This window comes from Diabrotica undecimpunctata, chromosome 7 (genome assembly GCF_040954645.1).
Source record: "Diabrotica undecimpunctata isolate CICGRU chromosome 7, icDiaUnde3, whole genome shotgun sequence".
Classification (NCBI taxonomy): Eukaryota; Metazoa; Arthropoda; class Insecta; order Coleoptera; family Chrysomelidae; genus Diabrotica; species Diabrotica undecimpunctata.
This window is the reverse complement of record NC_092809.1, coordinates 135,861,764-135,889,625: the sequence shown is the minus strand read 5'-3', so window position 1 is coordinate 135,889,625 and position 27,862 is coordinate 135,861,764. Positions and strand designations below refer to the sequence as shown.

The 27,862-nt window shown below is 32.6% G+C and overlaps 1 protein-coding gene across 2 annotated transcripts in view; it reads left to right on the top strand.

Annotated features, from left to right (window-relative positions):
- The window catches only part of LOC140445881 (uncharacterized), a 60,269-nt gene that overhangs the window by 17,881 nt on the left and 14,526 nt on the right, over positions 1-27,862 (top strand). For both annotated transcript variants that reach the window (XM_072538288.1, XM_072538287.1), the window contains one exon: positions 9,511-12,073. In XM_072538288.1, coding sequence (XP_072394389.1) covers positions 9,511-12,073 — 2,563 coding nt within the window. The remainder of the gene's footprint in view (positions 1-9,510; positions 12,074-27,862) is intronic.

Here is a 27,862-nt window from a genome sequence, read left to right as displayed (position 1 = left end):
TGAGATGATTTTAAATTTATATTTTCTCCTTTTGTTACATCTTCACAATTGGAATTGCTTTATAAATTATGTTTTTGGAGTTTGAGTAGGCAAAATTTGTGATAATGATGACGATTGTTGCAATTATTCTCCATCTCCAGTTAAAAATTTGTCCAACTATCTTTTCATCTATTTTGTCACTTTATCTCGATCTGCTTTCCATTTTCTTTTTTTCACACTTACTTAAACATTTATAGGAACACTTTTTACATACATAGATTACATCCTTAAAAAAAGAAGAAAATGATTTTCAATTAAATTTATTTTTACTCAATATTACAAGCAAAATTTGTGGTAGTTTATATTATATATTATTTTAATTAAATATGTTTTTCTGTTACCAATAAAAAATATTTATAAGAATTAAAAACTTAATATTTTCGGGCCCTAAAAATTACGGGCCCTAGGCACGTGCCTAGGTTGCCTAGGCCTTAGTCCGCCCCTGTAGAACATCTAACCGATATCGAGAAATACTTTTTTCTATTCTAAAATTCAATAAAATTGTATTTCACTTTAGGAATACTATCAACAAATTAATAATTAATGTTAACAAAGACGTTTTAACGGTTTAGTTATTTATTAGGTACATTCCAACTTGTAATACAAGCCAGATACTGAAAAGTTATTACTAATTTCTATTTATATCACATTCAATGTCATTATGTGTAATTATAGTATGTTTCATTTAAAAAATCAATCAAAATACACCTATTCTTATTCGTCTTTTTTTATGATCTTTCGGTCTGTTAATACCAATTTTACGATTGACTAATCATTACGTACACATTATCGTAATATAAAGTTTAATAGTAGCCGTAAAAATACAATTGAATTAATATTACGTAAATAGTGTCTTATAGTAAACCCCTGTCTGTTCAGCTCGACGTGCGACTCCATTATTTCAGGTACTTTTTGACCAACTTGAATGTACCTATGCACACTGGTACCAGTACATATTTTTGATAAAACTGCTGATCATCAGTTAGCACCTACTAACTGTGTACTATGAATATTTTATTGCGATTTACCCGCTCCAATACTTCTTAGAATTAAACAAAAGACATGGAGAAGACCAGAAATTTTGAATTTTTACATATTTGAAGCATGATATGGAAACATTAATGCGTCTTTTATTTCAAGATAAAAAATATGTTTCTTGTAGTTGCTATTGATTTTAATTGAATTCTCAAGTAGTCGAGTCGCCAGAGACGAAAATGCCACTGAATCTCTAAAAATCACACGAACAAGCTGCATTTTGTTGTTAATGTCAATTCTGGCATCACAAAAAACATGTAATATAGTTTGCTACCGAGCTTACAGGCTAGACATCCTCTTCGAAACAAAAAAAAGACAATTGAGTCATTGAAATTTTAAAATATTATTGGAAGATTACGTCAAATACACCAAAATAAAAAAAATGTGTGTATGTGTGTGTGACAGATATTTTGGAATGGCCTATGAAGCAGTGTGTCTGGCACGAGATAAATATATTTAAATATGTATATTTAGATATTTTATAGATGTGGCTGATACGGAAATTTTTGAGACTTTGAGGTAAATATAATCATAATTCAATTATATGTACATATATGTACAGACACACGTACATAAATTATATTATTGTTTTACGATATATTTACTCATTAACAACAACTGTTCTCTGGACTTCCTATTTCTTTGTATAGAGACCGCTACAGACCTAAATTGGTATATTGTGTTATAAAAATTGCCAAATAGACAAAACGTGTTTCTCATGTTAATGGCCAATTGAACTGTTTCGATATTTCCCAACTGAAATAAATATAAAAATGAACTAATTAAAAATCACCCATTTTTTATTTTATTACAATATTTAGAATATAGAATTTTTATATCAATCAACGTAGGTAACATAAAAATTACCACTAAAAATAAAATGATAGAATAGTACAAAGCAGTGGCTCACCCAGAATTAGTCTTAGGGGGGGGGGTTTAAAATTTTTTATGCTACCTCCATGTTGAGTCTCTACAATTTTCTTGTGGCATTTTAAAGTAATTACTATTTTAATGGGAATAAGCCAAAATTGAAGCTTAAAATAAGGTTATTGACGTTTGACATTAATCCAACTTGTAAATACAATACATTTTGAAGACGGCTATCGCCGTATTTCCGTTCTCCTCCGGGAATCCTCCCGGTCCAAGGCATGCTCCTCCTCCAAACCTGTCGATTTCATTGCTCTTCTAATTCCTTCATTTCATGAGCGTCGAGGTCTAGCTCTTTTTTTTCTTGAAGGGGGCTTCCATTTGTGAAGTTTTTGGATCCAACGTTTGTCAGGCATTCTCAATTGATGTCCAAACCATTTTGAGCCTCTTCTTTCTATTCTGTCAATGACCGTTTCTGTAGCATTCATGTTATTTCTTATAGATTCGGTAGTCTTCCTTTCCTGCCTTGATGTTCTAGCTATTCTTCTTAAATAATCCATTTCAACTGTCAACAATCTTCTCTTTAGGTCTGCATTAATTGTCTATACTTCAGAGCCATAACAAAGAACTGATTCAACCATGGTTTGCCCTATTCTCTTTTTGTTCCTTTTGGAAATGTGGTGATCCCACCATAAGGAGTTCAGACATCCTACAATTGTACGTAGCTGATTAATTCGTGTTTAATTTCGGTTTCTCTAAAGCCGTTCTTAGCAATGAGTGGATCTAAATATTTAAATTTTTTCACTTGTTTGATTTCCACGTCCTCGTCTATCAACACTTCAAACCTTGCATCTAAACTGATAATTAAGTAAATATTGTGTTTTCTTCATGCTGACTTGTAACCCCCATTTTAAATATTCTCTCTATAGACGCTTTATCATAAATTCTAGATCATAGGAATCTTGAGCTAGGATGACTTGGTCATCCGCAAAGTTCAGGGAGAACAGTACGTCATTTCCTATGGGGATTCCCATTCCCTGGCAGTGGTTTTTCCAATTTTGGATAGCTGCCTCAATATATAAATTAAACAGTAAGGGTGACATACTGCATCCTTGTTTTAGTCCTTTAGTTACTTTTATTGGCTCTGATAGTCTATATCCGATTTTTAGGTAAGTAGTGTTATCCCTGTATACTTCTGTGATTATTCCTAAAAGGTATGGACTAATGTCGAGTTGTTGTTAAGCTTGCCACAATTTAAGTCATGGAACTGTATTATACGCCTTTTCTAGGTCGATGAAGGCTAGATGTACTTCTGTACCAACCGCTATTCTTTTTTATATTAATTGTTGGAGTATAAACAAGTTATCAGTGCAAGATTAAAGATCAAAAATTCAAACGTCAATAAACTTATTTTACCCTTCAATCCCATTAAAATAGTAATTAGATCTTATCTCTGTCATTAGCCCGGTTGGTGTTTCTCTTCTTCTTCTTTCTTTTTAATGACTGCTTGAATGTAATTGTGAATACTATTCCATCCCTCCGTCATCTTCACGACCATCTCTTACAGTCACAGGGTTCATACCTATTTCTTTATACATTATGTTTCTCTCCACTGTACATCTATTACACTCCAGCATTGTGTGAGTAACTAAAAATAAAAAACTGGAGAAAAAAAGCACGAAACAGATCAGAATGGAGAAGAATCCTGGAACAGGCCAAGACCCAAAAAGGGTTGTCGAGCCAGTGATGATGATGATTGTGTGAGTAACAATGTCGAAATATTCGCAGTATAGGCATTTATCTGTATCTGTCTTTCTGAACCTATGAAGATACGCCCTAAAACAGACAATCTACCCAGTCCCTTAGGCTCGGGATCAGCATATTTGTCCACTGAGCAACATCTTCCTTGTTGTTCCACCCTTCTTGCCATTTTTCCATTGATCTTTCCCTTTTTTTTATAGGTGTTGTCAAATGCTTTCTTCTCCCATAGAGATGTCTCTTTTCTTTTCTACTGCTAACACATGCAGAGGAACCCAACCCGTGATAGTCCACAAGGCCGCCGCAGATTCAGTCCTGTAGGCGCATGCTACTCGCAACAGACTCGTTCTGTCTAATTTTTTATAAGCCTAATATTAGGTATCTATATCTAAATATAATGAAAAATATTATTAATTATTGCGTATTTATACAATAATTATTGTGTTCTACATATTTAAAGTGGTAATTTAATTATTCAATCAGCGTTTTGGATTTTTTTGTATTGTGTGTGAAAGACAAGTTACATTTTCCTACTATTCTTTATATATTGTAGTGCTTCCACTATTCGCTTATACGTAGTTCGTCCTATCAGGACTCCTCAGCGTGACTAGTATACTATATAGTAGACTACATAGTCGCTCTGAGGAGTCCAGATAGGACTGCAATCAAATCTTAACTGTTGCTTCTGTATTTTTATCAACTCACGTTTTTTAAGTATAAGAAGTTTGTAAAAGATTCTTTCCTCGATAAATTGATATGTTGTGGAATGTAAATTGTAGGTCCCTCATGTCAGTCCATTTATCGTCTGTTTTGCTTTGAAAATTGTAGAAAGCACAGATTTGAGCAACTATCTAAATTTTAGTTTCGAAAATATGTGAATATCTGAGAAATTGCGAACAACAGTAGAAGGTGGTTGATTCGAAACGGGCTGGGGATTTTGCTGAGAGATAAGTTGGTCCAGTTTGCGTTTCTGGGTTTGGGTTTTATTGTCAAAAATGTGTTGGGCTTTTGGATGAGAAAGAAGATCAAAAGTGTCCCATACTAATGGATGGATATTGAAAGAGTGGATGTCATTGTAGTTTTTGAAAAGTTGGGAATTTGTTGTATCTAAGATGCGTCGGGTGGAATGAATTGAATTTTGAAGAAACGAAAAACCAGTTACTCTAAGAATTTTCTAAATTAATGAAGATTTAGTGTGATGTTTCATTTGAAGAGATTTTGGAATGACTTGATGTTCTTATGATTAAGTTATTGTGATTACTGAACTTTCTATTTATCTCTTTCTTATATATATATATATATATATATATATATATATATATATATATATATATATATATATATATATATATATATATATATACAGGGTGTTTCAAAAAAAGGTAACCCCGTCTCTAGGGTAGGTAAAAAACTGAAAAAGAATTATTGGGGTTTGCTTAGTAAAAAATTTTTGTAACGCCATCCGTTTTCAAGATACAGGGCGTTGAAGAAAAAAAAATTTTACGCATTTTTTACGATTTTGCCGAAACTACTGGCAACATTGTAATGAAATTTTATACGAAGATGTTTTGGAAGCTGATACATCCCATGAATTTGTTTTTATATCTGATTCTCATAAAGGGCGCTAGTTACACGGATCGTACTGAGTGTTAGTCAATATAACTTTTTTAAGAGTATAATTATTAATCAAAATTTCAAGTAAACTTAAACATCATTCAATTTTACACGAAAAAGGTACTCTTGGTAAAACTCGATTTTGTGTACCGTTTTCGGAATATTTTGATTTGAAAATTATGAAGTAATAATTGATGCTGGTAGTAATGATAAAGTTCTAATAGGTTTACCTCTATTTTCTCCAAGTGTTCCATGGAAATCTGACATTTATTGATTGTTATGACGATAAATCAACAATAATTAGAGTTTTGAAACCTTGTTATTTGTAAAATCAAATCAAAATGTACTCAAATGTTGAATACACTGACATGTTATTAACCTTAGGCGAATGTTTAGGATGTTCTAGTGCAGCTGTGACACGTTATGCAGAAAAGTTTCCTAGAAGAAACTTACCAAGTAAAAAAACATTTAGAGCCATTGAACGACGTTGTCAAGAAACTGGGAATGTGAGACCAAATAAAATAAATTCTGGTAGACCAAGAACAACAAGAACAATTAATAAAGAAAATAATATTTTAAATTTACTTGATCAAGATCCAACAGTTAGCGTAAAGAATATAGCAAGACAAACAAATACTTCTTCTTCAAGTACTTTTCGGATACTGAAAGAACAGCAATTACATCCTTATCATTACAGACAAGTCCAAGAGCTCTTGCCAGATGATCTACCGGTTAGAGTGAATTTTTGTGAAACATTGCAACAAAGGACAGCCCACAATCCAAATTTTTTAAAATGCATTCTTTTTACGAACGAGGCCACCTTTACGCGACAATGTATGTTTAACTACCATAATGCACACTACTGGTGTGATGAGAATCCACGAGTCAAAAGGGTCAAAAGGGTATCATATTACCAACACTCATTTAAAGTTAATGTTTGGGCAGCAACTTTAGGTAACAAATTAATAGGTTATCATATTCTACCTAGAAATTTAAATGGTGATATGTATCTTGTTTTTTTAAACAATTCATTATTCAAGATAGAAGATTTAACGCTAAACGAGCGAAGATCTTTATTTTTTATGCACGATGGAGCTCCACTACACTTTGATAGAAGGTGTCGTAATTGGTTGAGTAATCATTTTCCGAATCGATGGATTGGTAGAGGTGCAGAAGCTCCGATTCATTGGCCTCCTCTGTCATGCGATTTTAACCCTTTGGACTACGCAGTTTGGTCGTATATTAAGGAAAAAGTCTATGCTACAGAGGTAAATTCACGCCAAGAATGGGAAGAAAGAATTCAACGTCAATTTAATGACATCATAGCTGATCCCCTACCGTTTAGAAGGTTAATAGAATCTTTAGAAAAAAGAATAGACTTGAGTATTTGCGAAAACGGAGGGCATTTTAAATACTTACTGTAATTGAATTTTATTTTATGTTCTTAGTCATTAATTTAATTTTCTTCTTGTGAGTTTTGTTTAATTACTAACTATTTTATACCAGCATCAATTATTACTTCATAATGTTCAAATCAAAATATTCCGAAAACGGTACACAGTATCGAGTTTTACCAAAAGAACCTTTTTCGTGTAAAATTGAATGATGTTTAAGTTTACTTGAAATTTTGATTAATAATTATATTCTTAAAAAAGTTATATTGACTAATACTTAGTACGATCCGTGTAACTAGCGCCCTCTATGAGAATCAGATATAAAAACAAATTGATGGAATGTATCAGCTTCCAAAACATATTCGTATAAAATTTCATTACAATGTTGCCAGTAGTTTCGGCAAAATCGTAAAAAACGCGTAAAATTTTTTTTTCTTCAACGTCCTGTATCTTGAAAACGGATGGCGTTACAAAAATTTTTTACTAAGCAAACCCCAATTATTACCTTAGAGACGGGGTTACCTTTTTTTGAAACACCCTGTATATATATATATATATATATATATATATATATATATATATAACAAAGCAAAGAAAGAGATAAATAGAAAGTAATCATAATAAATTCCTTTCGGCAATATTTTTTTACGAGTACTACGTTTTAAATATTGTTTATTTACTGTTTATTTATTATTACTAGTATCTACCATGTGAGCAGACCAACAATATATTTTAGAAATTTTTATGTACGCAATTAAATATGATTTAAAGTTCAAAAGCAAGTCAAATAATAAAGTAAAGACTATGTTTTCTCGCAGCATTGTTGTATCAGTGCCAGCTGTTCCCAACAACGAATAGACGTTCCATTTGGTTTATAATTCTAGACGAGTTTAGTCGTTTTAAAATATATTATAAATAAAGCGATAAATTCTTCTATTTTCAATATTTCAATAAAATTATAGGATTCTTGTGAGAATGTTGGCGTCTTTCTTAAATGGTCTAATATAATATATTGTTATTACATGGATTACTTGTTTTCTGAAAATCATTACAAAATACTCTGATTTTTATCAGATATTTTGGATCAAAATTGAGCTCAGGAAAAATATTTGAATTTTTCAAAGAATTTTTAGGTTACTTAGGTAATTTTTGGCAAACTTCTAAATAATTATTTTCCGTGTATTTTTTCCGTTCTTTTGAATGGCGAGGTTAGATTTTCCATTTTCGCCCCGAAAAATCCTCAAAATTCGAAATATCCTTTTTTGGTGTTTTTCCCTTGGTTTTAGCACATAATCTCAACTGTATGTCAACAAATAAGGATTTTTGATATGTTATTTTGTTATTTCTAATAGAGCGATCCGAATTGCCGTTTTCATAACCGAACATACTTAAAATGCGAAACCACAATTTTTTGATAAGTTTTTCACATGATTTTAGCACATAACCTTAACTGCATGTTAATACAGAACGATTTTTTATTTTTTTTCTATTTTTTCTAGTAGCAGGATTATATTAGCCATTTCCACACTGAAACATACTCTGAATTTGAAAAAACTGCATTTTTCTGTGATTTTTTACATATTTTAAACACATAACCAATTGTCACATAATGTGAAAAATAACCCTGACACCCCTAATGTGACAAATTATGTTCCCCCCCCCCATACTCTTTCCCCATACAATAACCCCCCGTTTTCATAATATTATTGTAAAGACATGGTCTTATTAAACTGTCATATGACGCTTTAAGATCGACAAAAAGATCTATTTATCTATCTTAAACTCGAGTTTTTTTTCGAGAATTTGTAGTAGTGTGAAGATCTGGTTAATTGTTTCACATCCTCACCCGAAAACTGCCTCATATCCTCCTGGGAACGTTTCGGTATAAGGCTTCAATCTTTTATGCAAGATGTTTGATAACATCTTGTATGCTGTATTTAGGAGAGTTATTCCGCGGCAGTTATTTCACTATAGTTGGTTCCTTCTTGTGTAACGGGTATATTAAGCCTAAGCTTCATTCCATAAGTATTTACTCCTCAGACCAAAGGTTACAAACTATTTTGTATCACCTTGATGATCTGCTCTCCACCGTGTTTAAATGGGATGCCATCCCTTTCTCGGGATTTTTGAAAATTTAATGAGGTATTAAATAAAGTAATTTCCATTTTTTATTCCATATGGTTGACATTGAACCTCTTGATATCTCGTTGATTCAATCATTTCCCATGTTTAAGTTGAGGGTTTAGTCTTGTATGGATTATCGCTTAAAATTTGATAGTTTCGTCTAGTTTATAAGGCAATGTAGGCTTTTACTCCAAGAAAATAAATAAAGTGAAGATCTTACCTGTTGAATTTTTTTAATATTAATAGTAAATTTGGCTTTACTTCCTCCTCCTAAGTGCCTTCTCTGTTGAAGTTGTCGATCAATATGGCAAATTTCTCTCTGTTCTGGGATTGATAAATTAATTCATTTCCTTTTGTGTGGGTACAATCTCTGATGTTTCGTAGCCAAGATTTTTTCTTTCGGCTTATGCCCCTTTTACCGTCAATCTTGCCTTCTAATAATTTATTGGCTTTACTCAATTAGTTTAAACTGGTACTTACGACCGTTTGTATTACTTTTATAAATACTTATACATTTTGAGATAATATTTATACATATTTACAGACCTATTTTTGTGTTGCTTAGCTTGTTTTATAGTTTTTTTTGTAGTGTTCTTTATGACTAATTTTTTTATTGTTTTTTTTTTCGATTACTAAATACTTTTTTGTATCATACACTAAATATTGTTTCTTTTCGCAGAAAGAAAATTTCCCCGGGTGCCCATTAAAACCTACAAGTGGGAGGACATAAGAAGATCCCGCAGAAGAGGAGGTTATCCCTGGACTCATTTGTACAAAGAACCATTCTACGATATCTTTGATCCTGAACCATACACCATGGAAGGAATGCGCAAAGCAAAGAGTTCCTCTACTATGGGCAAATCAGAAGATTTGGATATCTCTGAAGTCTCCACATTCGACAATCAATCCTCTTATATGGTCGAAGAAATCGAAATTCCCAATATAGAAGTAAAAGACCCGCAAAATCATTCCATAAAAACTAGTTGTAGTTCATTAATTCTTGATGAAGACCAATGTGACGACAGCGATACGAAAGAGACCGATGAAGTACAAGATGCAGATGTAGCAAACGATGATAAAGACCATTTAAGCCCTGGAATGTTTTTCTTGCATTCAGAAGAAAGTTTAGATAATATTAGTCAGCTATTGGACAAAGAGGAACATACAGCCCCTGAACGACCTAACAATCGAAAAACAGAAGAAAATGTAATGCTTGAAGCACATAGCTCTAACAGAAAGCGTAAATTATCGGCAGACAGCAAGATCAGTTTGGGAAAACAAGCTATACTTCAGAAACTGAAAGATACCAAAGATAAAATAAAAATGCCTAAAATAAGTTTCCCCATCAAACAAAAAAAACCTGTCAAAAAACAAAAAAATTCACCTCCGCCTCAAATAAAAAATCCAGCTCAAAAATCCCGTACATCATCTACAGAACCCGTTTATATTCATATTCCTCTTAAGCCCCCTCCAGGTGAATCGGACGAATTTTCGTCATTAGAGTTTGAGACAGAAAGTGATAAGAAAACTGTCAAAAAACCTGGAAGCTTTAGGGATCTTGTCAAGAACTTGAAACATCTACAAGAACCCAAAATCGATCACAAACTACCTTCACCTATAATGGAAGTAAAGGAAGAAGAAGTTTTTGAGGGAGAAACCACTAAAGAAACTGTTCAAATTGATGAAAAGACTGAAGATATTCAAGATACCGAAGAAGTTACGAAGGAAATATTGGAACATCAACTTAAAGATGTTAAGGATTTGGACAAGGAAGAACCAGAAAAGGAAAGTGTTACTGAATCCATTGAAATAGTAGAAATAGCTAATAACGATACGATAAACGAAGAAATAAATATAAGTGTAGATGTGAAGAGGGATGAAGATATTACACAAGCAGAAACAGAAACCGATAATTCAGATACTGCAGCTCCAACTAATGACTTCTTTGATAAACTCTTTCAAGCTTCAACCTCTAGGCCAAGGGTAGACTCTGAAAATTTGGGCAGAAAAACGCGATCCAAGTCAGCTGAACCTGAACGAAAAAGAAAACTCTCTCTGGAGAGCAGCTATAGTAGGAAAAGTTTATCAAAATTGGGACTAATGAAAAAACTTAGAGATGCTAAAGATAAAATAAAAAACACATTTTCAAAAGCTACCTCCAAGAAAGATCTGAAATCTAATGAGCCTGAGAAGGTAAAACCTATCGAGGTAAAGACTAAAGAACTAAAACCACATAAAGTTGAAAAACCTGTTTACATTCACATTCCTTTAAAACCGCCTGAAGGTGCAACTGATGAATTTTCTCATTTAGAAAACGAAACTAAACCTGTATTACAACGAAGTGAAACAGTTTCTACTACAGAAGAGACTCCAGAAGAATTACCTGGTAACGTCCAATTCATCTTTCTAACAGCTCCTTCTGACGACGAGATTTTAGACTATAATAGCTCAGACGTACCGGAAACACCATCCTCGGAAAATAAAGTCTTCTTTGCGACTAAAGTAAATGAGCTTAAAGAATTAGCAAAAGGAGCAGTAGACGTAGTTACCATAGGATCGAACAAATTAACTCCTGTCAGTGAGGAACCTGGAAGTCCTAAAAACTCCATCGAAGACATTACAAAACATTTAATAGAAGAGGAGAGTAAAACAGAGAAAAAAATTGAATCCAGTTGCGTAGAGGAGATTATCAGAAAAGTTGTTGAGGAGGAGAAAAAACTTGGGGAACAAAAAACCGAACATATGACTGTAGATGAAGAAGATGGACTAAGTGAAAGTAAGAAAGCTATAATAGAAATTGAAGAAGCTCAAGAGAAAATTAAAGAAGCGGAGAAGATTGAAGCCCAAAGTGAAGAAAGATTGGAACAGACTGCAGAAGAACCACTAGTTGAAACTAAAGAAGTAAAGGAAAACATACCCATGGATACAGAAGAAGTACTGGATTTAGAAGAAGCTGAAATCGAGCCTGAAGAACCTAAAGAACTGAAATCAGTTTTAAAGACACCAAACTCGCCAGTCATGAAGAAAAAAGTTTCATTTAAGAGAAAATCAAAGAGCAAAAGTGACAGTTATGAGGACATTGCAGTACCAGAGACAGAAATTGTGAAAACAGAAGATACTAAGATTGGGGAGTTGGACCAGTTTCCGTCGATACCTGCAGATGAAGAAGATACGTACATGGAGGAAAAAATGGTCAAAGATATTTCTCTTGAGGAAAGAAAAAACAGATGGTCTAAAATAAGGTAGGTACCTTTTGTTTGTTACTGGCTTTGATAAAAACTTGCGGTAAAAAAAGGCGATATAGTTTCCAATATTTGCAGTCGTTTACATGTTTTTTTACTTACCAGCAGTGCTAATATGATTGGCAGTACGTCAATACCATTAGGCAGTGCTATAAATATATTACATGGTAGTACCACAAGGATATAAAAAGAGAAATACCAATGTATGAATACAAGAACTATTTAATTTCTTGTAAATATGAATTAATTTAAAAATATCTTTTTCTGTTACAAAAATTACATAACTTGAGATAACAAGAGTATTATTAATATTTTCTTCACTATTTCTTGGAAAATTTATAATATTTTTGTAATTAATTGTGCGATTTCGAAATAAAATAGAATTTCTGATTCATCATTCTCTTTATAGCTGTACGATAATTTGTGAACTTTGTGAACTGCGTTGGCTATAATATATAATTATATATATAATTAAATATATATATATATATATATATATATATATATATATATATATATATATATATATATATATATATATATATATATATATATATATATATATATATATCACAATCACGAATTACGAGTATTGGAGGGGCAGATATATTTTTCGCACTGGTTAAATTAATTATTGTAGATTAATAACTTGTATTTGAAAGAATATATACATATAGCCCAGTCTGGTTAAAAAAAAAGGTGGAAAAATGTTTCGCAGATATCTGAAGCTTTTAAGACATAGGTGGGGGATACTAGATGATGAATAGATGAAAAGATACTCCCAGTTTTACCTTGCGTTTTTTTTAAGCAATAATTTATGGTCACAATTTGATTTTTTGTCTATAAAATTTTTCCCTTATATTTTAAATAAACAATATTTATGTCATTTTTTTACGTCAAGAATATCTTTATTTTCCCGTTTTTTTAATTAAAATTGATAAATAATTTACAGAGATATTTGCAAAAAAGCAGTTTTTTGCACTAATTTATAAATTTTATTAATTTTTTTATTAACAAAATAAAATGGTATTAATACATTTAAACATCAAGGAATTACCATCTTTTAGATTTGTGCGAAATTTCCCCCTGATCAGTCAAATATTTTATAAGTTATTTAATTTGTTTATCCCTGAGGCTAATTATTTAAACTATTGAGCTTGCCCTATGCATGATGCTAGATACATTCAGCAAATTTCATAGGATTCTTTTAGACTTAGACTATCTCAGAAGTTAAATGCATATTGAGTTTTCATCGAAATTATTTACAAAATAAACGTTTGAAAAAGGGGTATGTTTTTTACTTATAAACAATTGTAATAACTTCTATATTTTTCAAGCTACAGACTTGTACGTACAACCATTGAATAGCTGGTAAAAAAGCTCACATTAAAAAATAAAAAACCTTCTATGACCAATAGGAACTAAGTTAGTGACTATTTTTAAAAAAATCATATCTCCATTGTTTATAAACATTAAGAAGTAAAATTTGCACAAATTTTGAATGAAAATCTAAACTTTATATTGAAACTTATAGCTATAAAATTTATCTAATTTTTCGAAACGACGGTACTTTCGAAAGATCGATATAGGAAAGTGGAGAGGATATCTGTTTCAGCTCCGATTTTTTTTTTCGGCATCGGATCTTCAAATTGCAACACGTAGGAAAAATTTACATTATCTTGGCTTCCTTTGCAGCTGCAAGCCTCTTTTTTTATTCTGGGGTAGCTCGTCGAAATATGAATAACTACATAGTTTTCACTGACCGGAAAATATGGGAAAACTCGGAAAAATTGAGTCCATTTGAAATTCACCCTAAATACTTACTTTTTTTTAATTTGCTCGAATAGTCTGTCGCAGTAATGATGACATAATTTTCACCCCCCAAAAATCTCTGAAAATCCCGGAAAATCAACATATGTTTTTTAATTTTATATCAATGATGTAATAATACTTATATATTTTATAAATTAAATTTCAGGTAATTTTTTACACATTATATTATTATATTCCTTACAAATATGATACAATATTAATCTAATCTGCCTTACCGCTTTGAGAAAATAAGTCGATTTTTTCATCACTTGCCGTATTAAATTTTGCAATGTTTACTGAACTTTACTTTTTTTATTTTCTTTACATACATTGGTTTAAAAGTTAAAATTTGGTTCATTTATTCGACTTCGCTGCCAGGTCTGAACCTTTTTGTTGCAGGTTGTTTGTCTTCACTTATTAAGTCAGTCTTTCCATACATTAACATATTAATGGGCGATCTTAATGCCAAGGTGGATCAAGGTAAGGTAGGAGAACAAGTAGAAAAATATGGGCTTGGAAACAGAAATGACAGAGGAGATCGTTCAATTTTGCCAAAATGAACACTTCGTAATAACAAATACCTTTTTCAAATTACCTCCTCGATGGTTATATACATGGACATCTCCACAACATACCAAAGAAAAAATAGTGAGAAATCAAATAGACTACATTATGATAGCAAGGAGGTATCATAATGCTGTTAAATGTACTAAGACGTACCCAGGAGCTGATATAGGCTCTGATCATAACCCGGTAGTTACTGTGATAGAGGCGAGACCAAAAAAGATTAGAAGACCACACAGAAAGGCACTAGATTTAAATAAACTTAGAAACAAAAATATACGACAAGAAACAGGAGAAGAAATAAATGAAAACCTCCGTTCAATGCAGCAACAAATTAACGATACAAACAACGTTAACCAAAAATTAAAGAACATAAATACAGCTATACAAACAGCAGGAAAGAAACATCTTACAAAAACTACAACAAAGAATAAGGGGTGGATGACACAAGATATACTAGACTTGATGGAACAAAGAAGAAAGATGAAGAATTACCCAGACAAATACAAAGAAATAAATAAACACATAAAAAAGAGAATAAAAGAAGCCAAAGAGGAGTGGATTAAAGAACAATGTGAAGAAATGGAAACCTATGAGAAAAAGTACGATGCGTTCAATATGCACAAAAAAGTAAAAGAGAACAGAAAACAGGAAGCATAAAGAAATGCCAAATAGGTAAACTTAAAGACAAAGATGGAAATCTTATTGTAGATCTAGAATATAAAAAGATGGACAGAATACCTGAATGAATTATTTGAAGACGATAGAAACAACTTAACTCAGATAATCAATGCAACTGGGCCAGACATATTGAAAGAAGAAGTAGAATACGCAATAAGAAACGCTAAAAATGGAAAAGCAATATGGACCTGATAAAATTCCTACAGAACCGTTGAAGCTTTTGAATGATAAATCCGTAACCATAACATTAAATTTTGCAGCGAGGAGCTAAAACAGTTTCCCCTCCACTTTCCTATGTCGATCTTTCGAAAGTAACTTCGTTTCGAAAGGTTTTAAGTTTCGAAAAATTGGATGAATTTTATAGCTATAAAATTCAATATAAAGTTTAGATTTTCATTCAAAATTTGTGCAAATTTTACTTCTTAATGTTTATAAACAATGAAGATATAATTAACAAAAAAATTGTCGCTAACTCCGTTCCTATTGTTCATAGAAGGTTTATTTTTTTTTGTTAAATGTGAGTTTTTTTACCAGCTATCTAATGGTTGTACGTACAAGTCTGTAGCTTGAAAAATATAGAAGTTATTACAATAGTTTATAAGTAAAAAACATACCCCTTTTTCAAACGTTTATTTTGTAAATCATTTCGATGAAAACTCAATATTCATTTAACTTCTGAGATAGTTTAAGTCTTAAAGAATCCTATGAAATTTGCTGAATGTGTCTAGCATCATACATAGGGCAAGCTCAATAGTTTAAATAATTAGTCCCAGGGATAAACAAATTGAATAACTTTTAAACTATTTGACCGATCGGGGGGAAATTTCGTACATAATTTTATTTTGCAAAAAAGCAGTTTTTTGCAAATATCTCCGTAAATTATTAATCAATTTTAATTGAAAAAACGGGAAAATAAAGATATTCTTGATATAAAAAAATGGTATAAATATTGTTTATTCAAATTATAAGGGAAAAACTTATAGATAAAAAATCAAATTCTGACCATAAATTATTGTTTAAAAAAAACGCAAGGTAAAAATAGGAGTATCTTTTTATCTATTCGTCATCTAGTAACCCCCACCTATGTCTTAAAAGCTTCAGATATCTGCGAAACATTTTGCCGTGAAATCGATGATTTTTGTATAACCAGACTGGGCTAATAGACACACGTACATCAAGAAGTTACACAACAGTACTTGTGTTGATTACCAATAAAGAAATCGTTTCGTATATGAATCTATACGCATCATCAGTTCCAATCTACAAGTAAAATCAAACAGAAATAAAAAGTTCGAATTGATTTGTCGCGTTCAATACCTTATTTCCTATGTTGTTAAGTGGGGGAATATATTCGTGGCAATCCTAGGGATATTTTAATATACTCCAGTCGTCAGAGACGCAAATGCCAATGAACCTCTTAAAATCATACGAACAAGCTAAATTTTGCCGAGAATATTAATTTTGGAATACCAAAAAAGACGCAAAAAAGATTACCACTTTTAGCCCCAGGCTTCCCCCTAAAACCCCCCTCGTATGAGGATAATCATTTCACCATACCAACCAGAGTTTTTATTCATATTTCAAATACCTCATATTTGTTGCCAGAACTCAAAATTAAAATTTCATGTCATAGGTTTTAAAGATTGATCTCTAAAAAGGGAAATTTTACTACGAATGTTCAATAATATCATCAAGTAATCAATTTTTTTCACATGTAATCATGTGGATCACATGAGAATCGTTAAGAATGGCAAAAGTAGCGCAACATTTATTTATTTAACATCTTTATCAAAACTGAGATTATTCTCGGCAAAATACGGAAACTGCATACGAAAGCTGCACTCTTTATCTTTAACATGCATCTTAATTTTTGTCGATAGGACTCTTGGATCAGAAGATATCGAATTTTTACCGTCGAGCTGATACAAATTTTATTGAACATTGATTTCGCGCGCGTAACTGACATTTAAAATCGACGGTCGCATCAAGCGTTGTTTCCGAGAGAACGGTTCAATCTACACAAAAAGTGCTAATAACAATTTTTGTTTAAAATTATCTCATCTACATTTTTTATTTAAAACATTTTTTCTGCGATGTACAGATTCTTGGTAAATCGACTTTTTTGAGTTTTCAGCCCCTACGAGGGGGATTTTAGGGGGAAGCCCGGAGGTAAAAGTGGTAAACTTTTTTGCATCTTTTTGGAGTCCCAACAATAATATTCTCTGCAAAATTCAGCTTGTTCATATGATTTCTAGCGGTCAACTCTCTGACGACTGGACTAATAATGTATTTTCAGTTTCATGAGTTCTAGACAATACACGTGATGCTCTGTTACATCATCTATACAGGGTGTTTCAAAAAGGTTTGTCATAAATTAAATCACGCATTCAGGGGACAAAAATAAATTGATTGAATCCAACTTACATTAGTACAAAAGTGTACACAAAAAAAGTAACAGCCCTTTGAAGTTACAAAATAAAAATTGTTTTTTGCATTATCTCCTAAACTACTTGACATTTTGTAATAAAAATGGAAACGTTACTTTCTTGTTCTGAAAGCATTTTTCATACAAAAGAAACAACAAAATCTAAGCGCACAGAAAAATTTTAAGGGTGGTAAAAATAGAGAATATTAAATATGTAAGTACGCACGGGAAAATGAACATAGAGTTCAGTGGAAAGATTCAAGTATAGTCCCGAAAGAAACAGATGGTAAGAGAAAAATCAAAGAAACGGCTGTAACTATGTTAAATTAATCCAATTGCGTCGCTAATTTCTCGGCAGAATGCAGTAGAATCTGGTTACCCCTATTAAAAGAGGAAATAAATAGGAAGAAAATTCCACTATTATAAGTCAATAATATATCCAGCATACATCATTTGTTTTAAAATAACAAACACATACAATCAGAGTTTGGTGTTATTATTAAGAGTAAAATAAATGTAAGACCAAATACTTAACATGTCGGGATAATATTATGAGGTTTTCTTCTCGGTTTTTTCCTCATGATTCACTATGGAATCACTAACGAGACTTTTACTGTCATCATTGCATGTGGTTGTCTTTTTAAAGACAAACTGATTTTTCTGACGCATATTCTCAAGTTACCTTGGATTTCATATAATCGAATGAACTATCTTACAGTAAAGTTTTCCGATGAATGCCATTCAAAAACATTAATAATATCATTTTAATGTCATCTACTTTAAATCAATGTTTTGTATTTTGAGAATGATTTAATAAACTTACTACTTCAAAATTAATGAACTTAATTTTGAAGTAAAATGCGGCTTATTCCAAAACAAAATAGTAAATTGCATTAAGATGCCGCGAGAAAACAGCTTCAGAATATTACTTTTAGTGGTTAATCTCATCTTGTATAGGAACTACATATGTAGACAAATTTCTTAAACTCTCAATGTTATATTTGATGGTATCCATTGGGTTTCCTTTTTCCTTAGCTGATCTACTTGATTCTATCTATATAGTATTTGCAGGAAAATAAGTTTTAGCTACCACTAAGAAACGATCCGTACCACATTCTGACTGTTCTGTTTACCTTTTTTTTAATGTTATTAAATACACTATGTATAGTCAGTCTAGAAAGTATCCGGAAAAAAGAAAGCAGAATTATAATTTTACGGTATTTATTTCTATCACTTCAAATATAAAATTTCAACAAATAATTCATCTCATTTACTTATACAACCTCCGTTTAAATCTAAACACTTAACTAAACGTCCAGGTACACCCGAAACTAGGTCAAGGCCATAATTTTCGGTAATGGTGTTCCAGGCCTGTAAAACTGACCGAATCAAACCTTTATCTCGTGGCGCTGCTCGTTTCACTTCAATCTTCATATGTTTTCAATGGGATTAAGATCTGGAGATGCTGTTGGCCACGGAATTGTTGCCAATTCGTGTTCTTGCATCCAAGCTTGAGTATAAGTAGAAGTATGGCATCTTGCATTATCTTGCTAAAAACGCCACCCCTCAGGATATAAAACATGAGCCGTTTCAAGAAGAAAACCATTTAGGATGTCATAATATTTCTCACTATCAATAGTACCATTAACTATACAGAGAGGTGTAGCACCACGCTGAGATATTGCTCCCCAAACCATTATTTTAGTGGGAAATTTGGAAGACATTATTAAAATTATCTTATCGAAAACGTTGACAAAAATCTATTCTTCGTTGCCTTTGCAGAGATGTCATTGTAGGGATTTTTTTGAATTCCTTGATATGTAGCCTTGCTTTTTCAGTGACATGCGGACAATTTCTGGGCACACTTTTATTCTTCGTTGATTTCCAAATCTAATTTTCGAAACCCTAGGCGCGGATTTGGTCGTCCTAAAGCCACTAAAGCATTTAAATTGTTTCTGCGAATCTTATGCGGTCTACTCGAAACTGGTCTATGTCTCATCTTCGTCTTTGTGTGCCGTGCTTGTATTCAAGCGTTGGCTATCGTCATATTGACAAGCTGATGAAATGATTCTCGGTCGACAGCTAGATAAAACAGTTCCTCGACCGTTCGACCTGTCCATTGTCTAATGTTACGCAGCCAGGACAGTTGTTTTCTTCCGACCCAACGTTTTCCTTCGACTTTGCCCTGAATGATTAACCGGAGTAAGCGATATTTAGGTCCTCTCATTATATGACTGAAGTATTGGACCTTTCTCATTTTGGTGATGTTAATCAATTCTCGCTCTTTGTGCACGGTCTCTAGCACGCGTTCGTTAAATATGTGTGCTGTCCACAGGATTCTGAGCATGCGACGGTAACACCATAACTCAAACGCTTCTAATTTGTTAAGATTTTTTATTTTTGTTGTCCAGGTTTCACATCCATAGAACAAAGTGGACCAGACGTAGCACTTCAATACTCTTAGACGTGTGGTCAACGACAGACTTCTACTGCATAATACAGAACGCCAGTTAATAAAGTTTTTCCGTGCGAGTTCTATTCTGGTCGAAATTTCCTCGTCACTTTCAACCCTGCAGTCAATCCAGCTACCCAGATATCTAAAGTGTTCCACCCTTTCCAGGATTTTGTTATCTAATCTTAGTACTGAGTCTTCGATATTAATTTTTCCGACCACCATCCATTTTGTTTTTTTTTGCGTTGATTGTTAAGCCCTTTTCAGTGCATTCGTTGTTTACAGCATTCAACAGGGTTTGAAGATCTTCTAGACTCTCTGGCATTATTGCGGTGTCATCGGCGTATCTGATGTTGTTAATAATTTCACCACCGATCTTAACACCTTCGCGGCGATTATTTAACGCTATTTTAAAAACTGGTTCAGTGTAGGCATTAAACAACATCGGTGACATAACACATCCCTGTCTGACACCACGCTTAATAGAAACTTTAGCTGAAACCTCTTGGTCCACCTTAACACAAGCGGTCTGATTGTAGTAAAGATTTTTAAGCAATCTAATGTCATACGTGTCCAGACCAACTGAGTCTAAGCATTGCAATAATAATGTATGTGGTACTCTATCAAAGGCTTTTTGAAATCTATAAAACATACGTAAATATTTTTCCTAAACTCAATGCTCTTTTGTAAGAGTATTCGCATGCAAAATAGAGCTTCTCGAGTACCCATCTCATTCTCTCATCCCATTCTCATAACTATGCCATTTTTTATCCTCTTTATTATCTCATACACTGAACTTTTTCCGAGTTCAGTCAATTGCACTAATTTTTTAACGTTTCGAACACCCTTTCTATAGAAATATTCCACCACTTTTCTTTTTTCTACTTGCTACATTATTTCACAAATCTTAAGTCTGTTTACAAACAACAATATTTGACAGATGGTGTTTTCATGCGATTTTGTCCATAACCTACTATCGGTACAACCTACTTGATGCATTACTTTTGTCTTAAAATGTTACAAAAAGGAAATTTATTAAAATTAGGAAAAATATAAAATTCCGGATACTTTGTAGACGGACTATACATATTATTGAATACTACCATGGCTTTGTTAAGCAGATTTCATTCTATTATATCAAAGAGCATCTAAAACCCACAAACTGATGGTGGGTAGATGTTTGCTGTAAACCTTATTTTAAAATAAATATTTAATCGATCGTTGATTGTTAATTGTGGAATCCGAAATGATACTTATTATGTTTTCAGATAATTTTAATAGCCAATCATATTAATATCATCATTCTGGCATTACAACCCTGCATTGGTCCTAGTCTCCTCAAGAACTTCTCTCCAGTCGTCCCTACCCATCGCCTTCCTGTGCCAAGCACGTATTCCCATATTCCGCATGTCTTCATCGATGTTATCAAGGAACCTTGTTCTGGGTTTTACTCTTCTTCTCTAACCAATGGGTCTATCAAGGAACGTTTTTCTAGCTTGGTCATTTTGTTCCATCCGCATTACATGCCCTATCCACCTCAGACGTACTATCTTAATATTATGTTTTACGATATCAGGTTCCTGGTATATTCTATAAAGTTCGAAGTTGTATCGTCTTCTCCACACACCATTTTCATTTAGTGCTCCATAGATTCGCCTTAGTACTTTTCTTTAGAAACATCCTAACATGTTTTTATTACTTTTTGTTAGAGTTTAGTCCTATGCTTTATAGATTACCAGAAAGCGTTCGACTGTGTTAATCATTCAGAATTAGTAATATTGCTCCAGGAACGTTCTATAGATGAGAATGACCTAAAAATTATAAAGAACTTTTGTATGAATCAAGTGGCATCTGTGAGAGTAGGAAAAAGGTATACGACAGGGTTGTGTCCTGTCACCCCTCCTTTTTAATCTTTACTCTGAAACGATTTTCGATAGAGCCTTAAGTGACACTGAAGATGGAATCAAAATCAACGGACAGACTATTAGTAATCTTCGCTATGCTGATGATACAGTCATAATAGCTGATAGCCAAGAAGCGCCACAACGACTAATAGATAGAATAAACACTGAAGGAGAACAACTGGGCTAGAAGATTAATATAGGCAAGACGAAGGTAATGGTGGTTAGTTAGCAGAACACGAAATATGCAATTAAATATAAGAGTAAACAATAAGAACATCCAAAAGGTCCCCAAGTTCAGATATCTCGGTAGTTGGATAACTGAAGATCTAGATTCAGACATAGAGATTCGTAGCAGGATTGAGCAAGCCAGAATAGCATTTACTAATATGAGAACCTTGCTAAGCAACAGCAGTCTAAACTTAACGCTTCGGTATCGCTTTGTAAAATGTTACATTTACTCCATACTTCTATATGGTGTAGAAACCTGAACCATAAAGGCTAATGTGATAAACCGATTGAAGGCCTTTGAAATGTAGGTATTTAGAAGACTGCTTAAAATTCCCTGGACAGATCACACAACAAATGTCGAAGTATTAAATCGAATGGGCAGAGAACTGCCCATTCGAGAATTACTGCCAATAATAAAAAAAAGAAAAACTGCTTATCTGGGTCATATATTTCGAAATTCCAAGTACCGGTTCCTAAAGCTTATTATGGAAGGGAAGATAGAAGACAAACGGGGCATCGGAAGAAAGAAATACTCATGGCTTAAAAACATAAGGGATTGGACAAATCTCGATGCCCATGCATTCTTTAGAGCCACACAAGGCCGAGAGGAGTAAATTGTCGCCAACATCTACTAATTGGATAGGGTACCATAAGAAGAAGAAGAGTCCAGGTCTCTGAACCATATGTTAGGACCGGGCGTGTTATTGTTTTGTAGACTTTTATTTTTGCCATAATTAATTTAGCTAATAGTTTATATGACAGGTTTAGGAGAGTAGCTTCTCAGTAGTTATCAGATATATTGATATATATCGTTTTTAAATAGGTTTATAGATAATACTAGGAATATTGCTGTTATAAACAATTTTGAGTTAAAATACATGCCCATTAAAATTGTTTGGATTTATTTACGCATTATCGTTCTCAAAAAGTTTTCCTTTATTTTGTGAAACACTGTATTATAAAAAAGTCATTAGCTAATATTTAGAACACATTCCTTAAACACTCTTTCAAGTGGAAAGATAGTGAAATATTTGCGTCCTCTAAACGGAAAACACCAACTTTATTACGTAACGTACAATTAGGAAGACATACCTACAGCTAAATTTATAAATAACTTCAAAAATAAACGTATAAACATTCTGCTTCTGCAGAACGGCACAGGAAAATGTCAACAAAAACAAATAAGACAATTAATTACAACAACACTGCGAAATAATTTTCAAGAACTCTTGGCACCCGTTCAATACCTCATCGCATATAAAAGGAAATAAGTAAAAACGAAAATGATTTCGAGGTGCAGCAAGCCAAAAATAAAAATAAAATCGGAAAAAATCGTAAAGTATCGGAACTTCTCGTTTTCTAATTCTAACAATAACCTCTAACTAAAATTAGCTAGTGGTTTTTAGATACTAGAGCTAGTCGCTCTAGCGGGCGTTTGACAACTTCCAAAAATGTAAAGAATTCCAAAGAACTAGATATGGAATCCCAACGGGTACGCGGCGGCTTCATATCCAATCGGCTCTCCAATAGTACTTCGAACCTCAATAAGAGGTCAGTGTCGGAAGGAGGAAGACTGCCTGCCAAGAAACGCAACGTTTCCAGAGAACCTTCATCAGAGTCGTCCGTGAGGTCTTTGGACGTGCGATGTGCCTGTCAATATTTCAAGAGCGATGCCTTGATGGCCGCGAAGAGGGCCGAAAAGTTAGCCAATCAAGCAAATGCCCAAAATAACGTTCATTCGGTGGAAGTGGCTAGTAGGCCAATGGTTCGATTCGATGCCAATATTTTGTGGTACGTTTATGCTATTTTTGTTAAGGATGAAGTAAAAGCTACAAATATTCGTAGTTTGGAAATAACTTAAAATATTTGTTATTATAACATGTGCAATAATGATCTAGAATTAAATATTTTACAAATTATACTTAACTTTTCATACACTAACAATTAATATTTAATCAAAAACTCTTTATCGATTGTATTGCATATTTGTTAAAGTAAAGATTGATTTATATACTTTAATAACTGTTACACTTACAAAAAAGTCTATAGATCATGGGCAATAAAAAATTCATCTGATATAATTAAGCAGTGATGTAGGACAAGTCAATTACTTCATAAAAGATAAATTTAGTTTACATATAACATACAGAATAATACATAAAACAAAACGATAAACAGAAAATATTATTGATACCCGTCAGTGCTTTATGCATTATTGAAACAGTCTCTCATTAACGAAAAGTAATAATTTAAGTTAGAAATGAAAAATTGCACTGACTTGTTTTAATTGTAGTTTAGATAAGCTACATGCTATTTTTTCTAAAATAACGTGGCAAAAATTGGTACAATTGAAAGCATACAAAGTCAGTGCTATACTCAAAGTTATGGAATGTTTGATTGTCAAGTTCCTTTGCCCTGTCAAATAATTCTGATGATCACAATTGAGGGCCAAGTTTTTGGAAGTTTTTAAGATGAAGTATAGTGGAAAGTTAATAGTTTATGTTTAACCAAACTTCAGCATTATCATTACATACTATATGTGAGTAAACAAATGCGTATTACTCATTTATCAGTTATTCAGTGTTAAATACATTTTAAATTGACAAAGGGCATACTAGGTCATGTCTTTTTTTTACTGATATTCAAAATATTATCATCACATATCATTGCTATTGCTCTTGCTGCATATATTGCTTTCTAAATATTGCCAAGAAATAATTGTTGAAGAGTAGAGGTGAGAGTATACCGCCTTGTCTAACTCTTCTATTTACATTTATTTTATCCGATAGTTCTTGTTCAGTTCGTATTCTTATAGTTCTGAAATCAATCTTCTGAAAGAGGCCAAGCTATCTCCTCTTTCGTTTCGTATTTTCAGTTCACGCTTTTCTATGATATATTTCTGTTCTCCTCCGCCAATCTTTTCATTAATATCTCCCATATATTATTGAGCTCGTGTTTTTTGTAGATAATAATATTTTTTCTAAATCATTATAGAATATTTTAATATCTTCTTCGGCATAATATCACTTGTACTATATTCTCATCTATTGTTGTTTTTTGCAGTTTTATCAATAATATCCTGTCTGAGACTACGTTTTTCATAATTTTGACCGTGTGTCAAAAACCGTGTGACCGTGTGTATAAATTATTATTAATACAAGACAACTGTAATTAAATTTAAAATTACCGTTAACCAAGTAAACCTCTCCATTCAGTCTATTACAGTCTGTAGCCACTCTCCTTTACAATCGACTGCCAAGATATCTTTCGTCCATATTGAAATTATTGTATTTCTGATAACTAGTTGCTTCTCTAAATAGAAAGGGGCCAACCTATCTCCTCTTTCGTTTCTTGTTCTCAGTTCATGCTTTGTTATGATATATTCTTATTTTTCTCCACCAATCTTTCTATTAAAATCACCCATGACAATATTGAGCTCGTATTTCTTTGTAGATAATAATATTCTTTCTGAATGATTATAGAATATTTCAATACCTTATTCGTCGTATTATCGCTTATATTATATTCACATCTGCATACCTGCATTTTTGCGTTTAACGATTTTTTTGGAAGCCTGTTTTCTTCCATCCCGAATACATGGCCTGTCCATTAAAGACACAGTAGGCGAATATACTGGGATAAAGTGGGTTTACAGATTTTTGAGTCAATACCCAAGTTTCTCATCTATTGCTCACTATTGGTCGGATTATCGTCTTGTAGATTTGTCTCTTCGTTTTTTGATGTATGTCTTGTGATCTAAATCTCTGGTTTCATGTATATGATCATCTATTACTCCAGTCATCAGAGACAAAAATGCCACTTCTTCTTCTTGAAGTTCCATCTTCTATCGAATGTTAGAAATCATCATGGCTATATGGACCCTATTGACTGCCGTTCTAAATAGTTCTGCACTAGCGCATTCAAACCATTCCCTTAACTTCTTAAGCCACGATATTCTTGGTTTTCTCACATTTCACTTTCATCGAATCTTGCATGACATAATAAGCTGCAATAATGAGTATTTTTGCCCTCTCATCACATGTCCTAAGTACTCAAGTTTTTTTCTTTTGATAGTCAATATTATTTTAGCTTCATTTCCTATTCTTCCAGTAACTTCTATGTTTGACATCCTTTAAGTCCATGATATTCGTAAGATTCTTCTGTAACACCAAAATTTAAAGGTGGCCAACTAATTAAGATGCATTTATTTCAATATCCATGCTTCCAAGCCATAAAAAAGAGTAGAAAACACGTAACACCAAAGCATCCTTAGGTGTAGTTCTAACCTTATATCCCGACAACAAAGAAACTTTTTAAGTTTAACGGATGATGCATGTGTTATCTTAATTTCTTTGTTTTGGTCTACATTTGATCTTTTCCATGTTCCTTAGTATTTGTAGGTATCCACACTCTCAATTACAGTATCTTTAACAATCAATTGAATGTTTGCATTTACTGATTAAATCATGATCATGCATTTAGTTTTGTTTAAATTCATCCTTAGTCCGTATTCATGACAGCATTCATTAAGACGTTGCATTACGATCTGTAAATCATTGTTGTTAACCGTCATTATTACTGTATCGTCTGCAAAACGCAAGTTATTCAAAACTTTTCCATTGATAGATATACCCTTTATTGAATCTGCGAGCGCTTCTTGAAATGCTGATTCACTGTAGACATTGAAGAGTAGTGGTAACAGCACCCAACCTAATTCTCTCTGTATTGTAAAACTTAAATGTTTCGGTTGTTAACTGTTACCTTGGAAGTTTGATTCCAATATAGATTAGATATAATTTTTATTTCACGACTGTCAATATTTTTGCTTTTTAATATATCTCTAAGCTTTTTGTTGAACCTTATCAAATGCGTTTTCAAAATCTACAAAACATAACTACATGTCCTAATTCATGTCTATTTCTAAAGCCAAATTGTAACTCACAAATTTCATATTTAATAGTTTTAACAATTTTGCTGTGTATTATTTTAAAAATGTTTTAAGTTTGTGACTCATTAAAGCTACTGTTTTGTGATCCGAGCAGGATGTTGCACTTGATTTTTTGGGTATTGCTACAAACGTCGATAGCAGCCATTGTCTGGAATTTGTGGCAGTGAGATGTATTAGATTAATTCAGTTCATTAATTCAGAGTTCAACCATTACTTAGTAACATCATCATCAATAAGTTTTAATAATTCCGTGGGCACGTAATCTGGTCCAATAGCTTTGTCCTTTATTGTATTTTTGATGTCATATATGACTTCTTCCCGTAATATTGGTTGTTCTTCTTTTTCGTCTTCTCCTTCACAAATAGTTTTTGGATGTAATCTGTCCAGTGACACAATCTTTCCTTCACGTCAGTAATAGCATCTATCATTTTTAAAAATATTCGTTCTTGTGCTTTTTCTAAAACCTGTTATTTCTTTGATTTTTTTGTGTAAATTAAAGCTATCATACTTTTTATCCAGATATACTATGTCCTTGCATCTGTCGGAGAGCCACCTCTCTTTTGCCTCTCGAATTTTCTTTCTTATGTTTTTCTGAATTTCTTTTATGTATTCAGGTCTTTTGCTTTATGTTTTCTTCGTTGTTCCATACGTTCAAGAATTTTTACTGTCATCCAAGGTTTTCTTTTTTCCAAGAGGTTTGAGGGTTTCTTTTCCAACTGACATAAGGGCATGTTGAAGTTTTTCAGATTGTTGGTCAATAGTTAGAGTTTCTGTA